The sequence below is a fragment of the Monodelphis domestica genome, chromosome 2, assembly GCF_027887165.1.
Source record: "Monodelphis domestica isolate mMonDom1 chromosome 2, mMonDom1.pri, whole genome shotgun sequence".
Taxonomy (NCBI): Eukaryota; Metazoa; Chordata; class Mammalia; order Didelphimorphia; family Didelphidae; genus Monodelphis; species Monodelphis domestica.
Window position 1 is genome coordinate 166,923,257 of NC_077228.1, and position 13,968 is coordinate 166,937,224.

General features: G+C 37.9%; 1 protein-coding gene across 1 annotated transcript; it reads right to left on the bottom strand.

The window, feature by feature from the left end:
* Positions 1–954, bottom strand: LOC100030384 (olfactory receptor 6P1-like). Its single transcript, XM_001379870.3, has one exon. It carries the CDS (start codon positions 952–954, stop codon positions 1–3), a length of 954 nt encoding a protein of 317 aa, XP_001379907.3.
* Between the last annotated feature and the right edge of the window lie 13,014 nt (positions 955–13,968).

Genomic DNA, 13,968 nt, shown 5'->3' on the forward strand with positions numbered 1-13,968 from the left:
TCAATCTTGGGAATCACCACAATGGTGACATCGGTCCAGCACTGTCTTCCTCAGGGCATCCTTCACTTCCTTGTTCCTCAAGCAGTAGATGGCAGGGTTGAGGAGAGGCACAATAACAGTGTATAACACAGATATTACTTTATTGTAGTTAAAAGCATACATAGCCCTTGGTCGAGCATATATGAAGAGGATGGAAGAGTAGAAGATCACAACTACTGCTAGGTGTGAGGCACAGGTTGAGAAGGCTTTCTGCCTTCCTTGGGAAGTGGGGATCCTCAAGATGGCCACAATGATGGCGGCATAGGAGGACACCACAGCCAGCAAGGGCAGTAAGATCATTACCAAGGCCAGGAGGAAATCCACCAGCTCAGCCTGTTCCTTGTCTGAGCAGGTAAGGTTGAGGAGAGGAGAGATGTCACAGAAGAAATGGTTGATGACATTGGGGCCACAGTAAGATAACCGACCAATGAACAAGAGCTTCATCATGGAGCTAAAGAAGCCACTGACCCAAGAAGCAGTTGCTAGACGGGTAGCTAGAGATGGAGACATGAGGCTAGGGTAGCGGAGGGGCTCACAGATGGCCAGGTACCGATCATAAGCCATGACAGCTAGAAGGACACACTCAGTACAGGCCAATGCAACGAAAAAGTATAGCTGGGTCATGCAGCCCACAAAGGAGATCCAAAGATTCTGGGTCAGAAAGGCTCCCAATAGCCGAGGGACAGTAACATTGATATACCACAGCTCCAAGAAGGATAGGTGACTCAGGAAAAAATACATAGGGCGGTGAAGGGCAGGAGTGAGCCACACAGTGGATATGATGAGAGCATTCTCTAGCAAAGTCATCAGGTAGAAGATGAGAAAGAGAACAAAAAGGAATAGCTGGAGGGGCTGTGAGGTAGGAAAGCCCACCAGGATGAAGTTCTCTACATGGATCCCACTCCAATTTCCCATGGTCTTTCACCTCACGAATGTTACTGGGAGAGGTAAAAAGAAAAACAAGTGAATAAATAGGCACATTTCCTAAAGCTTTCTGAAATAGACATCAAAGAGACTTAGCTACTTTCAGCACTACAATGATCCAGGACAGTTCTGAAAGACTTATGACAAAGAATGCTATCCACCTCCAGAGAAATAACTGTTGGTGTCAGAATACAGATGAAAGCATGCAATATCTCAATCGTTTATTTGGGTTTATATTTGGGGGTTTTGATTATATAAATCACAAAAATGAATAATACGGAAATATGTTCTATGTCATAATACATGTATAACCCAGTCTGAATCGCCTGCCAGCACCAGGAGGGAGGGAGATAAGTTTGATCTTGTAACTTAGGAAAACTTATTTGGAAATGTGTCATTACATGTAATTGGCAAAAACTAAAATATAAATATACAGTTCAAAATAAACATCAGAGGTCAACAGGGAAAACTACTAGACTAGTATCTGTAATTGTATCTTTTGTCTTTATTACAGGAGATATGTGGTGACAACCAAAGTTCTATTACTGCTCTGATAGGATCCTACTACATGACTGAGATTGAGTCTAAAATAGGAATGTAATGGAATTGGGGATCATGCACAGAGGGTCAATATTAATGTGTGTCACTGTGTGCTCTGGTGGGAAGGCATTCAGACCTCAATGCAGCATTATGTTGGTAAATTAATATTTAACAATTGGCTATCAAAAACAAAACAAAAAAAGGATACATTTTCTGTTTAATCTGCATTAACATTTTCTCCATCATTTTCTTAAATCTAAACAATCAGCAAAATAGTCAATGAAGTCCTGTATTATCCTGATAAATACTCCTGGTATTTATCAATTTCTGATGTGTGAATTCTCTCAGGGAAAATTTAACAATCACTCTTATGTAGGGTTTGAGAGGGCTCCAGCACATCTCTGCCTAAATATGTGCATTTCAAATAATAGTTTGTGGTGTCTCTGAACAAAGGCATGAGTTTTGGGTCTTTGGATTGTTAACATTAGAGGCTTTCTAGAGGGAAGCATGTAGAAGAAAGGAAGAAAGGTGCAACTGGGTGGCTCAGTGGATTAAGAGCCAGGTCTAGAGACAGGAGGTCATGGGTTCAAATCTGACCTCAGGTGCTTCCTAACTGTGTAACCCTGGACAAGCCACTTAACCCCCCATTGCTTAACTCTTACCACTCTTCTGCCTTGGAACCAATACATAGTATTGACTCTCAGATGGAAAGTAAGGGTATAAAGAAGAAGGAGCAAGGGTAGATACAAAGCACAGGGTAGATATTTGACACACAAGATGAATGCGAAAAGAGCTGAAAAGTCAGAACAAGTTTGATTCTTGTAGGAAGGTTTTCTCTAGACCTTCTTTGACCCTTTCATTTCTCTGTATTTTTCTCTTTATCCTAAATTGATTCCCTGTTCCCCATATCTTCCTTATTCCTTTTCTCTAAATCTGCAGAGTAAAAATATACTATCAAAAACAAGAGCTCAAATGGTAATAACAATTCTTATTTAGACTTTACACAATGTTTTGTATGCTACACTAGACAAAAAGTTGACTCTGGAGCCAGAGAGTACTAAGTTCAAGTCCTACCTCTGGTACATACTAACACATTCTGTGCGGGTCACTTAATTGCTCAGTGCCCCTGGCAACCATGTAGGACTTTAAGGTGCAGAAGATTTACCCATCTGTGCTGGCAGAGGGAACTTCCTCATTGGGATTCCTCTCCTCATCTATAAAATATGGATAATAAGAGCATCTACCTTTGCAGGGCCACTGTGAGTTTCAAATGTGAGGACCTATAAAAAGCATTACAAATGCTAGTTAGTTCATAGATTCAAATATCTTTTCACCTATGACTCAAAGTTTTATTTATCCAGTCTAAGCCTTTCTCTTGAATTCCAGTTCTATGTAAAGGGTTTCATGCTGGATATTTACACATCAGTTCCTGTTTTACCTCTCGGTTAATGGGGATTCCCCTAGCTCTCCTAATGCATTTGTGATATTCAATCCCTTCTCCTAAATAAAAGTCTCTCTCTGTCTTTCTGTTCCTCTCTGTCTCTCTGTCGTTGTCTCTCTGTCTCTGCCTCCATGTCTCTTGATCTGTCTCTCTCTCTGTCTGTCTCCCTGTGTCTATCTCTTTCTCTATGTGTGTGTCTATCTGTCTGTCTTTCTCTGTCTCTCTCTCACAAACATACACACATATACTAAAGAGAGAATAGATACACAGATACACAACCATCACAGCTGCAGCAAAACAAGTCCCTATGTAATTAAGGGGAGAAGAAGCAAGAAGCAAAATAAGTAAGAAAGTTTAAAGTTGTTGTTTTTAAACCCTCTCTAATTCTCTGGTCCAATAGAGTGGTCTAAGGGGGCATTCAGTTCCTCTTACTACCTTCCTAAAATATTTTTATAAGATTTTACAACAAGAAATGGTTAGAATTCCATTTGGCTTTGACCTCTGGAGATGCTATTTAAATAATGGCTATGGTTGTAACTCTGGGTATGGGAATGAAGACAAAGCCACCAGCTGAGCACTTGGGATATCTATGGATGTCTCAGAGGTATCTTAAACTCAATATGTCAAAGAAGAATTCAATAGGGGCAGCTTGGTGGTGCAGTGAATAGAATGCTGGACTTGGAATTAGGAACATGCAGTCAAGAAGACTGAGTCCAAATGCCACAACATTTAACTAATATGACATTAGCAAATCACTTCACCTCCATTTGCCTCCACTGTAAAATGGGCATAACAAATAATAGCACTTATCTTCTAAGGTTGTTGTGAAGATTAAAGGAGATAATATTTGTAAAACCTTTGCAAAATGGTAATGTCTATTACTATGCTTGCTATCACTCCCTCTCCCTCCCCTCCCCTTAAACCTCTGCAATGTACCACTCATTCAAACTTCCTGCTCCTGTTCATGCCACCAATATCCATAGGCACCCAAAATCTTAGAGTCCTTCTTGGCATATTCCTCTCCTTCATTCAAGTTGGTTGGTATTTTTAGTTATGCCTCCATAATATTTCACATTTATGCTCTTCTCTCCCAATCATGCATCTGCTCCCTTAGTCCAGGCACTCATCACCTCTTCTTTCCAGAACTTCTGAAATAGTCTCCTAATTGATTTCTTTGTTCTCTGTCTCTCCCCTCTCTAATCCATCCTCTACTCAGCTACCAAACACTCTACCTAAAGTATGACAGACTATGGAACTTTGCTGCTAAATTTTAAAGAAGGATTAAAATTCAAGTCTTTGGGTTCCAAATCAAGTGTTCTTTCCACTACACTTCACTATCTCTTTCTTCCTAATCTAAATTCTATCCTCTTTCATTTGTACAAGATCAGTACTCGATTAGAGAAAAACATTCCTTTACAGTCTTCTCTAGTTATTTCATACACATCTCCCATCTCCCTTGAGATGATAATTTCATAAGAATAGTAACCTTGTCTTCTTTGCTGAAATTGTTTGTGCTTGTAATTGCTTAAAAATATTTATTCAATTAATGCATCTTTTTAATTTTCATGTGTAGGGATCTAGTTGCATTCTAACTAGCTGATTCCCTCCCCTTACTTTCTGTGACTATATCATCTGGATCATTGGGAGAAGATCTGGAATCAGCTGGCCAGAGTTCAACTAGCCCTTTAAACATGAAACAAACTTCTTTTTTATTAGCCTATTTTACAGATGATGACATTTATGCATAGAGACCTAAAAGACAAATGAAATTTGATGAGAGTTGCATGAAGTGAATGTCAAAGATGAAACTTCAATCCATGTTTCCTGAATCTTAAATCAGGTGCTCTTGTTACTGTATGTCTTCAGGCAGAGATGTTCTGGTAAATGTTTAACAACCAGATCTCTGGAAATCAGAGCGCACAAGTTTAATCTCCTTTAACATTTTTCTCCATTATTTATAAGTTTAGATAATCAACAAAGTAATAATCCAACCCTTTATTTGTAGTGTTTTCTGATTTCCAAAGTGTAAATACTCACATTGAAAATTTAACTATAGTCAGGAGGCTCAAGTATTCTTTTGTCTCCAGGTCAGAAGCTCTTTTCCTTTTAACCTCTAATTGCTTTCTTATAGGTACCAATAGAACAGTTCCATCATTGGGTGTAGTGACCTGATGTGTGTTTTCATCCTCATTATTATAACCAGCGGTTTAATCCTATCCCTCGCTTTGGGGGATCCAATTTTAGTTCCTGCAGATAAAGTAGTCACCTGGAAGATGACTCTTTCCTTCTCTCTCTCTAGGCTGAATATACATAGCACAAAGAGGGCTGAAAATATTTTATTGCTCTGATGAGCTGGTTGCATTGGTACAGACTCTGAACTAGATCATTCAGGTTCTAGGTTCAAATTTGTTGCCTACATAGACCAACTCCTCTGTTATGATGATCGAATCTCCATTTCATTGGATGATGTATACCCATGACCATAGCCAATGATGACCTCCTCAGACAGGAATCCCTGGGAATAAGCTTCTAAAATGGCAGCTAGAGCAAAGCCATGTTCCCCAAACCTCAACTTCAGTCCTAGACAATGATAATTCAAAGAGACCGTCAGACTCTATTTTTAATTATGTTTTAGGTTTGGAAGGGCACAGATCAACGATTAAAGAGTGACCAGAACCCACATAATTGGGGATAATGAATGAAACTTTTAAAGGGTCATATTTAGGCTTGATGTGAGGATGAATTTACTCATAATATTTACCCAGACCTGGGAATGAGTACTCTTGAAAGATAATCAATTGCTCCTTTATACATGACCTCAAATGCAGATCATGTGGCTTCATTACAAATAGTCAGAAGAGGGAATTCTTAACCAGGCACAGATAGGGAGGGCTAGGTAAAGTGGAAGGTTCCATCCAATTCCAAGGTTCATGAATGTGTGTATTTTCTGTGTGTGTGTATGTGTGTGTGTGTGTGTGTGTGTGCGTGCGTTGTGTATTTCTGTTAATTTTTGTAGTTGGCATAGAGAGTACTAAGCAAATGGATGGATTCTAACATGGTCAGTTGTCCTCATAGATAGGGTCTTAAGTTAAGTCTAATAACTGACATTTTATATTATACTTAATAATATATAATGACATTATTTAATCAATACTCAGAACAAGCTTTCAATGGAATTAATGTGGTTGTAATTTTCCTCATATGCAACTAATTAAACTCTCATTGCTTTTGTTTTGGTTGTACCCAAATCTTATGCCTTAAGTGATTACTTGACAGTGAAGAGATATTTGTGAATCAGAGTGATACAGTTGAAAGGTTTGGACTTAGAATCAAGGTAATCACAGGTTCAAATTCTGCCTCAGAAGTTTATTGGTTCCTTACCCTTAATTATCTTCTCTATAATTACATATACATATATATAAAATAATGAAAATGATCATTAGTACTTGCCTTGAAAGTCAAATGAGATAATATATCTAAATGCTTAGTAAATCTTTAAATTATATGCACATGTCATTTAGCACCTATATTGGACCAAATTATGAATCAAATTTGGTTATTTTGTAGGTAGAAATCTGTTTTTTCATCTTGACAAATCTAAAAAGTAAATGACCTTCAGAGGAAAAGAATAGTGTTAAGCCCACATGAACTCCAGTCTCCTCTCTGGGCTTTCCTTACTCTATAATAAATCCAAACTCCAAAGCTGCTACTGGTGATGGCTCTTCTGTCTTTATTGACATCATTCTCTGGCTTACCTCTGTGTTAACAGAATTCTCCCAACCCTCCTAGAACATTTGTAAAATTCAATCCCCTCTCCTGAATGAAAGTTCGCATACACATACACATGAACACAAACACATAAACATATACATATACACTAGAAATGCATAGATACATACACATAACAGCAGTAGCAGCAACAATAATAAAACAGTTCCCTGGAAAACTAAGAGGAAAAGAAACAAGAAGCAAATTAGGTGAGAACTTTTGAGATAGGATTCATTCAAGCAATCCTTGTCATGATATCGCTGTTAAACACTTTTTGATTCTCTCTAGTCCTATATAGTAGTCTAGGGGGGAATGTGAAATGCTATTCCTCCGACTGTCTTCCTAAGATATTTCTTGATGTGGTCTTACATGGTAGAAATAGTCAGAACTCCATTTGGTTTTGTACTAAGCAGAAACTGTTTAAATAAATGATGTGGTTGTGACTCTGGGTGTGGGAATGAGGACAAAGTCACCAACTGAGCACTTAGGATAGAATCAGAGGAAAGAGGGGAGAAAAGAAACCCTTCTTTAATTCTTCCCAGTCTTAAACTTGTCTTTTGGCATTTCCTTAAATTATTGGGCTCCCCCACCCTCCCTTCCTACCTCCCTTTTTCTCATTTGACCTCCTTTCTCTTCTCTTCTTTCATCTCTATTCCTTTCCTTCCTCTTCTCATCTTTCCCTCTCTTCCTTTCCATTCTCTCCTTCTATCTCTGCCTAACTGTTTCTTCTTTCTGGATCTTTGCTTCTTTCACCCCTTCTCCGTAAGATCCCTGACAGATAATCATTTTCTGTCTAAAATGGTCCTTAAACTATGTAGTTTCACAACATTCCATCTTATATCAGCATTTCTCTGCATACCCCCTGCTGTTGCCTTCCATTTTACAATGAAGGAAAATTAATAATCTGAGCACCACACCATTCCTTAATTAGCCTTTCCTTCCCACTTACCCTCTCCCTTGGAAAACTCTTGGTCATTGACTATGCACTTTTGTATTGCTGTGGTCAGCTTCAGTCCTGAATCAGCAGTCAGGTCCTCACTCTTTTTTTTCCAGTAATTTTTGCCATAGATTAGTAGGATCTGAGATAGATGAGGGAACTGCCAACACTCCTATCTTCTCCAGAGGGACTATGACTCCCAAGGCTCATTGTCATGGTCTGCTCTAGGAAGTCTGTGGTCACCTCAGGGACCTAGAAGAAAGGGAGGACCAGATGGGCAAGAGGGAGGAAATGTAAAATCCCAGAACCCAGAGAAGAGCCTTGTGTCCTTTCCCCCACCCCTGCTCCTAGTATAGCATTGCTACAAACTCTTCTCAGGTTCTATGAATGGAGCTGTCTACTAACTATACACATGGAGGCTGGCCATTATTCAGATTGATGTTTCCAAAACTAATATGAGTGCTGAATAATTTGGGGGTTTGAAATACTGTTGAGGAAAGCTGAAAATGCAAGTCTAAGACTATACAGCACTAAAATTTGTTTTTTTTTTTTTGAGAAGAAGGCATTGGATTTGATATCAGTGGACCTGGATTTGAAACCTAATTCTGTTATTTTTTTAGCCATATTTTTTGTTTCTATTTTGCCTTTATTCCTGAATATACTTTTCAGCCTGTACCCATTGAGCTGGACATTGAAGACAACAATTATTTTTAAAAGAAATTTGCAAAAGGAATTCAACAAGCTCAGTATAATCAATAAACATATTAGTCAAAACCACCTCCATATGCCCTGAATCTCTGCAAAGAAAGAAATTTTTGTTTTCTCAACTTTCTTTCGGGGTCAAGGCTCTTGAACCTTGAACTCTTGAACACATCTATTTATTATCTGTATGACACTGGGAAAGTCATTTCCCTTTTTTGGCCCTCCTTCTCTACTAAATGAAAGGATTAGACTCTCACAGAAACACCGAATCACAGAATCTGAGGGCTGGAAGGATCTCATTTCTCCAGTCTAAGCTTGCAAAAGGTCTCTTCCATCCCAAGAAGTTTGGCTACTCTCACTGCATTTTCTATCTGCCTAAATTATTTCCTAACTACCTAAATCTAACTAGCTGGCCATTGTAATCAGGAACACAGTTCAGTTTTGTTAGATAGGATAGCTGAGAGACTAAAAGCCTGAGCCCAAGTGGTCTGGCTTTATTTAGACTAGATATTTCAGGTCCTTGCAGCTCACACACACAGATGATCCAAACGAGAGTTGATGTCATCAGTTTCAAAATCAGAGATGTTTCTGGATAACAGGAACCTCCAAATCTCCCAGGGACTTTGGCTACCTCCTGTAACTAGATCCAAAATGGTCACAGGAAGTAAGCTGCTGCACTGCTCAGTGCCCAAAGCTCAATCAACCCCCTGGAATCCGAGTGTTTCTTTTTATGCCCTCTTCTCATTCCAGAATGGGAGCCCATATGGTTCCAGGCATGTGGCAAGCTGCTTTTCAAAGTCTCTGCATGCTTAAACCCTTTGCAAATCCTCATTCCCTCTATTCTATTCTAATAAACTTTTGTCCCTTCAGTGTTGAGTAAATCTGTTGGTGACCTTAGATAATATTAATATGACTTCATCTAAGATCCTACCTCATGGAGTTTGGGCTCTTTAGATTTAATAGGGCATGTCTCAAGCCAATGCAGTCACCACCTTCTACCCTGATAACCAGAGAGATTCCCTACACTGGTGAGCTAGGCAGCATCTAACTAATCTGAGTCTTCTATCTTTATTCAATATCCTTTCTATGTTGTGGCTAAGTAAATTACATTTTGTTAATTTTTAAATGAGCATTAAGTGTCTCTTTCAATCCCGTATCAGATTTAAGTTACCAGGAGCTTGATTTGAGTTAGACTCAGCCTAACAGCAACTTCTACTCATTGCTTCTGGTTTTGTTATCTCATCTCAATTCATCAACCTTTTATTAGGATTAGGTACCTTTTGTGTGCTAGGCACCACATTAAGTGCTAAAGGCAAATGGCAAAACAAACAAAACTACACACACACAAACACACACACACACACACACACAAATAATCCCTCCTTCAGGAGTCACACAGTCTAATGAGAGAAGCAACATGAAAACAGCTATGCCCAAAGATCATATGTACAGGATAATACTTATGAGAGATAATTTTAGAGGGAATGATAGGCAAGACTTGGAAAGGTTTCTTGCAGAATATGAGATCTAAGCTGAGAATTTAATAAAGCCAAGAAATCCTGGAGGCAGAAAAGAGCAGGGAGAGAGCTCCAGGAATTAGAGATATAAGTGGAAAAATCCAGAATCAGGAGATTGAGTACTTATAGATAAAGAAGAAGAAGGAGTCCAGGGTTACTGTATCAAAGAGTATGTGGAAGTAAAATTTGAGAATATTGGGAAGACAAGAAAGATCCAAGTTATCAACAGCTTTAAAAACTAAACAATATTTTTCATTTGACCTTAGAGATTATAGGGAGATACTGGGATTTTATTAAATAGAGGTGACATGTTCACAGATGTACTTTAGGAAGATCACTTGATAACTGAGTGCAGTATGGACAGGAGTAGAGAAAGGTATAAGGCAGAAAGACCACCAGAAACTATTACTTAGTTCAGGTTTAAGGTGATGAGGATTTGTACATTAGTGGTGCGAATGGCAAATGAGAAAAGGAAATATATATGAGACATGTTTTGAAAAAGGCAAAGAGAATAATTCTACTCCCTCTTCTACATGACAACCCTCTGAACACTTGAAAACAGTTATGTCATTCCACTCTGCATCTGCTGCTAGTCTTAATTTCAATTCCATGGAACAAGATGCCCCTCCTAGGTTAAGTACATCACCTCTAATCTCACCACCTTGTTGTTAATTCAAGTCTGGAGTGGCACCATCTTCCCCAGTCTCCTCTTCCCAGACTCAAGGGTTGAAAAGTAGAATACCAAACTCCTCACAGTGACTTCCTTTACAGAAGGCAGAAATTGGACTTTGGGACTCTCTTCATTCTCCATCTGTTCCTCTGATTGATTTCAGTTCCATGGAACAAGATGTTCCCATATAAGTACTTTCTAATATCCTTCCCTCCATCCCTTTCCTACATCTTCTTATGTGTTCCCTCCTTGAGTGTTGAGGGTGCAAGCTCCTCGATGACAAGGACTATCTTTCTTTATGTTAATTGTATCCCCAGAACTTAGCACAACACCTCACACATAGTAGGTGCTTAATAAATGTTTATTGGATTGGATTGGATATCTACCTTTAATTTTCCTTTCATTTATCTTCATCATGAACTCAAAGCTTTTCATCAACCTGATTATTTAATTCTAGACATTCAGCAATGCAAAACCACACTCATTCATTTTCTTCCCAAATGTTCCCAATTTCCCTCTCAATGTTGAAGATATTAACATCCTCCCAGTCACCCAGGATCTTAACCAAGATATCATCTTTGACATCTTACTCTCTCTTACCAACCCCTCCCCCAACCCTCATACCCAATAAGTGACCAGTTCCTGTTGTTTCCACTTCAGTAACACCATATAATATATACACACATATACATGTATATACATAAACATACACATCTATGTGCCATATGCACATGCATATTTGTATATATATTAATATGTACACATGTCTATATAGTAACATCTCATATCATGTGTTTGTGTGTGTATGTGTGTGTGCATGTGTGTATGTGTATGTGTGTGCATGTGTATATGTATCCCTTTTTTCTCTGATTACCACCAGTCTGGTACAGACTCTTATCACTAAATACCTCAACTGTTGTAATAATCTGCTGGTTGGTGTTCCTGCTTCAAGTCTCTCTCCACCTTTTCTGATTATTTTCTATAAAACATCAGAGCATTTAACTTCTACATCCTCATCTTCCATAATTTTAACAACGTATACCTGAACTTGAATTTTAGAATGATTAAAATAACCAATGCTTTTAATAGGTTTCTTCACTATCCACTTCATTTCTATTTTCTTTCAGGACCTTAAATAAACTTGAAGCTTTTGTTGAAATGGCTGCTCTATTCAGAGAAACATATTTTTTATTGCCATCTTCAATCCATGTAGCTAAAAGATGCTCCATTCTTATCATTAAACAATTCCTTGTAGTTGATTGCAAAACACAAAAGCTGATGCGTCTGACTTTTTCTTTTATTTTTGCCTGCATATTTTATTATATTCTGTACCATCTTATCTCATATTTGAGTTATTGTGACCGTGTTCATGTGGTCCAATTACATAAAATTTTTGTTACAATAATAATAATAATAAGCTTTTTTGCATGCTGGCAGTGTTACCCTTTAAATAATTCTTCCTTTGACCATTTTGCTTGGAGTTTCTTTAAAAAAATTAACAAAACTGTTGGTAATATGGTAGTAGTTTATTACATCCACAAGAAATTATAGGCAAATATGGACTGATTTTGTGGTGGTGTGTTAAAATCTTAACTAGCTCATATGTATCTCATCAGTTGACTTTTGGCTCTCATTAAATGTGACCTGAAATATTTTCATAATTCACACAAAATTGAATTTTGCATTATTTAATTTTGTTTTAGTCTTGACCTTTCTATAGATTCCATCATAAAAAAGGAAAAGAACATTTCAGAGGAAAGACAAACAAATTAACTGAATGTCCATCCTCCCTCTACCATTCCTCAACTATTTTGCCATATAATATAGGAACCCTGATTCCTATTTGAAATTAAAGAAGGAAAAATATCATCAGCATTGACAATTTGTTACGAAAACACTATATCCTAAGAAACAATAGGCTTCTTCATAATACACTTTAAGAAATAACTAATTTAAATCAATTAAATAACAAATATCCTATGGATATTTTAAGTTATATATTTTTTCCAACTACATGTAATAATAGATTTCCACATAAGTTTTCCCAAGTTATATGATTCAAAATATATCCCTCCCTTCTTTCCCTCCTCCTTCCCAGAAACTGGCAAGCAATTCAATCTGGGTTATACATGTATAATCTAGCAAAACATATTTACATATTGTTCATTTTTGTAAGAGAATAATTATATAAAACCAAAACTCCAAAATAAAAACCCAAATAAAATAAAGTGAAAAATCTTTTGCTTTGATTTGCATTCCAAAGAGGACAGATTTTAAGAAGGTGGAGTGTCAGGGTTGTAAGCATAATGGAGTATTTGAGGAAACCAGAACCCAAGCAGCCCTTATTTTTTATATATTCCTATTTCTAGGCAGCAAGGTGGCTTAGTAGATAGAGCACAGGAACTGGAGGCAGGAACACTGTAATTCAAATCTGGCCTCAAAAATTTACTAGCTATGTGACCTTGGGCAAATAACTTAACCCTTTTTTTTTTTTTTTAAGTTTTAAGACATTATTTTATTTGGTCATTTTCATACATTATTCAATGGAAACAGAGATCATTTTCTTTTCCTCCCCCCTCATCACCCCTCCCCTAGCCAGCCGACACCGGATTCCACTGGGTATCACATGTGTCCTTACTCAGAACCCATTTCCTTTTGTTGGTATTTGCATTAGGGTGCTCATTTAGCTTCTCTCCTCAATCATATCCCCTTCCCCCCTGTAGTCAAGCAGTTGCCTTTCCTCGGTGTTTTTACTCCCACAGTTTGTCCTCTGCTTGTGGATAGTGTTTTTTCTCATAGATCCTTGCAAATTATTCAGGGACATTGCATTGCCATTAATGGAGAAGTCCATTACATTCGATTGTACCACAGTGTATCAGTCTCTGTGTATAATGTTCTCCTGGTTCTGCTCCTCTCACTCTGCATCACTTCCTGGAGATTGTTCCAGTCTCCATGGAATTCCTCAACTTTATTATTCCTTTGAGCACAATAGTATTCCATCACCAACATATACCACAATTTGTTCAGCCATTCTCCAACTGAAGGGCATCCCCTCATTTTCCAGGTTTTTGCCACAAAGAGCACAGCTATGAATATTCTTGTACAAGTCTTTTTTCCTTATTATCTCTTTGGGGTACAAACCCAGCATTGCTATGGCTGGATCAAAGAGCAGACAGTCTTTTAGCACCCTTTGGGCATAGTTCCAAAATTGCCCTCCAGAATGGTTGGATCAATTCACAACTCCACCAGCAATGAACTAATGTCCCGACTTTGCCACATCCCCTCCAACATTTATAACATTCCTTTGCTGTCATGTTGGCCAATCTGCTAGGCGTGAGGTGATACCTTAGAGTTATTTTACTTTGCATTTATCTGATTTATAAGGGACTTAGAAATTTTTTTCATGTGCTTATTAATAGTTTTGATTGGA

Coding starts and splice junctions, on each gene's coding strand:
- LOC100030384 (XM_001379870.3), bottom strand. CDS start 954: ATGGGAAATTGGAGTGGGATCCATGTAGAGAACTTCATCCTGGTGGGC.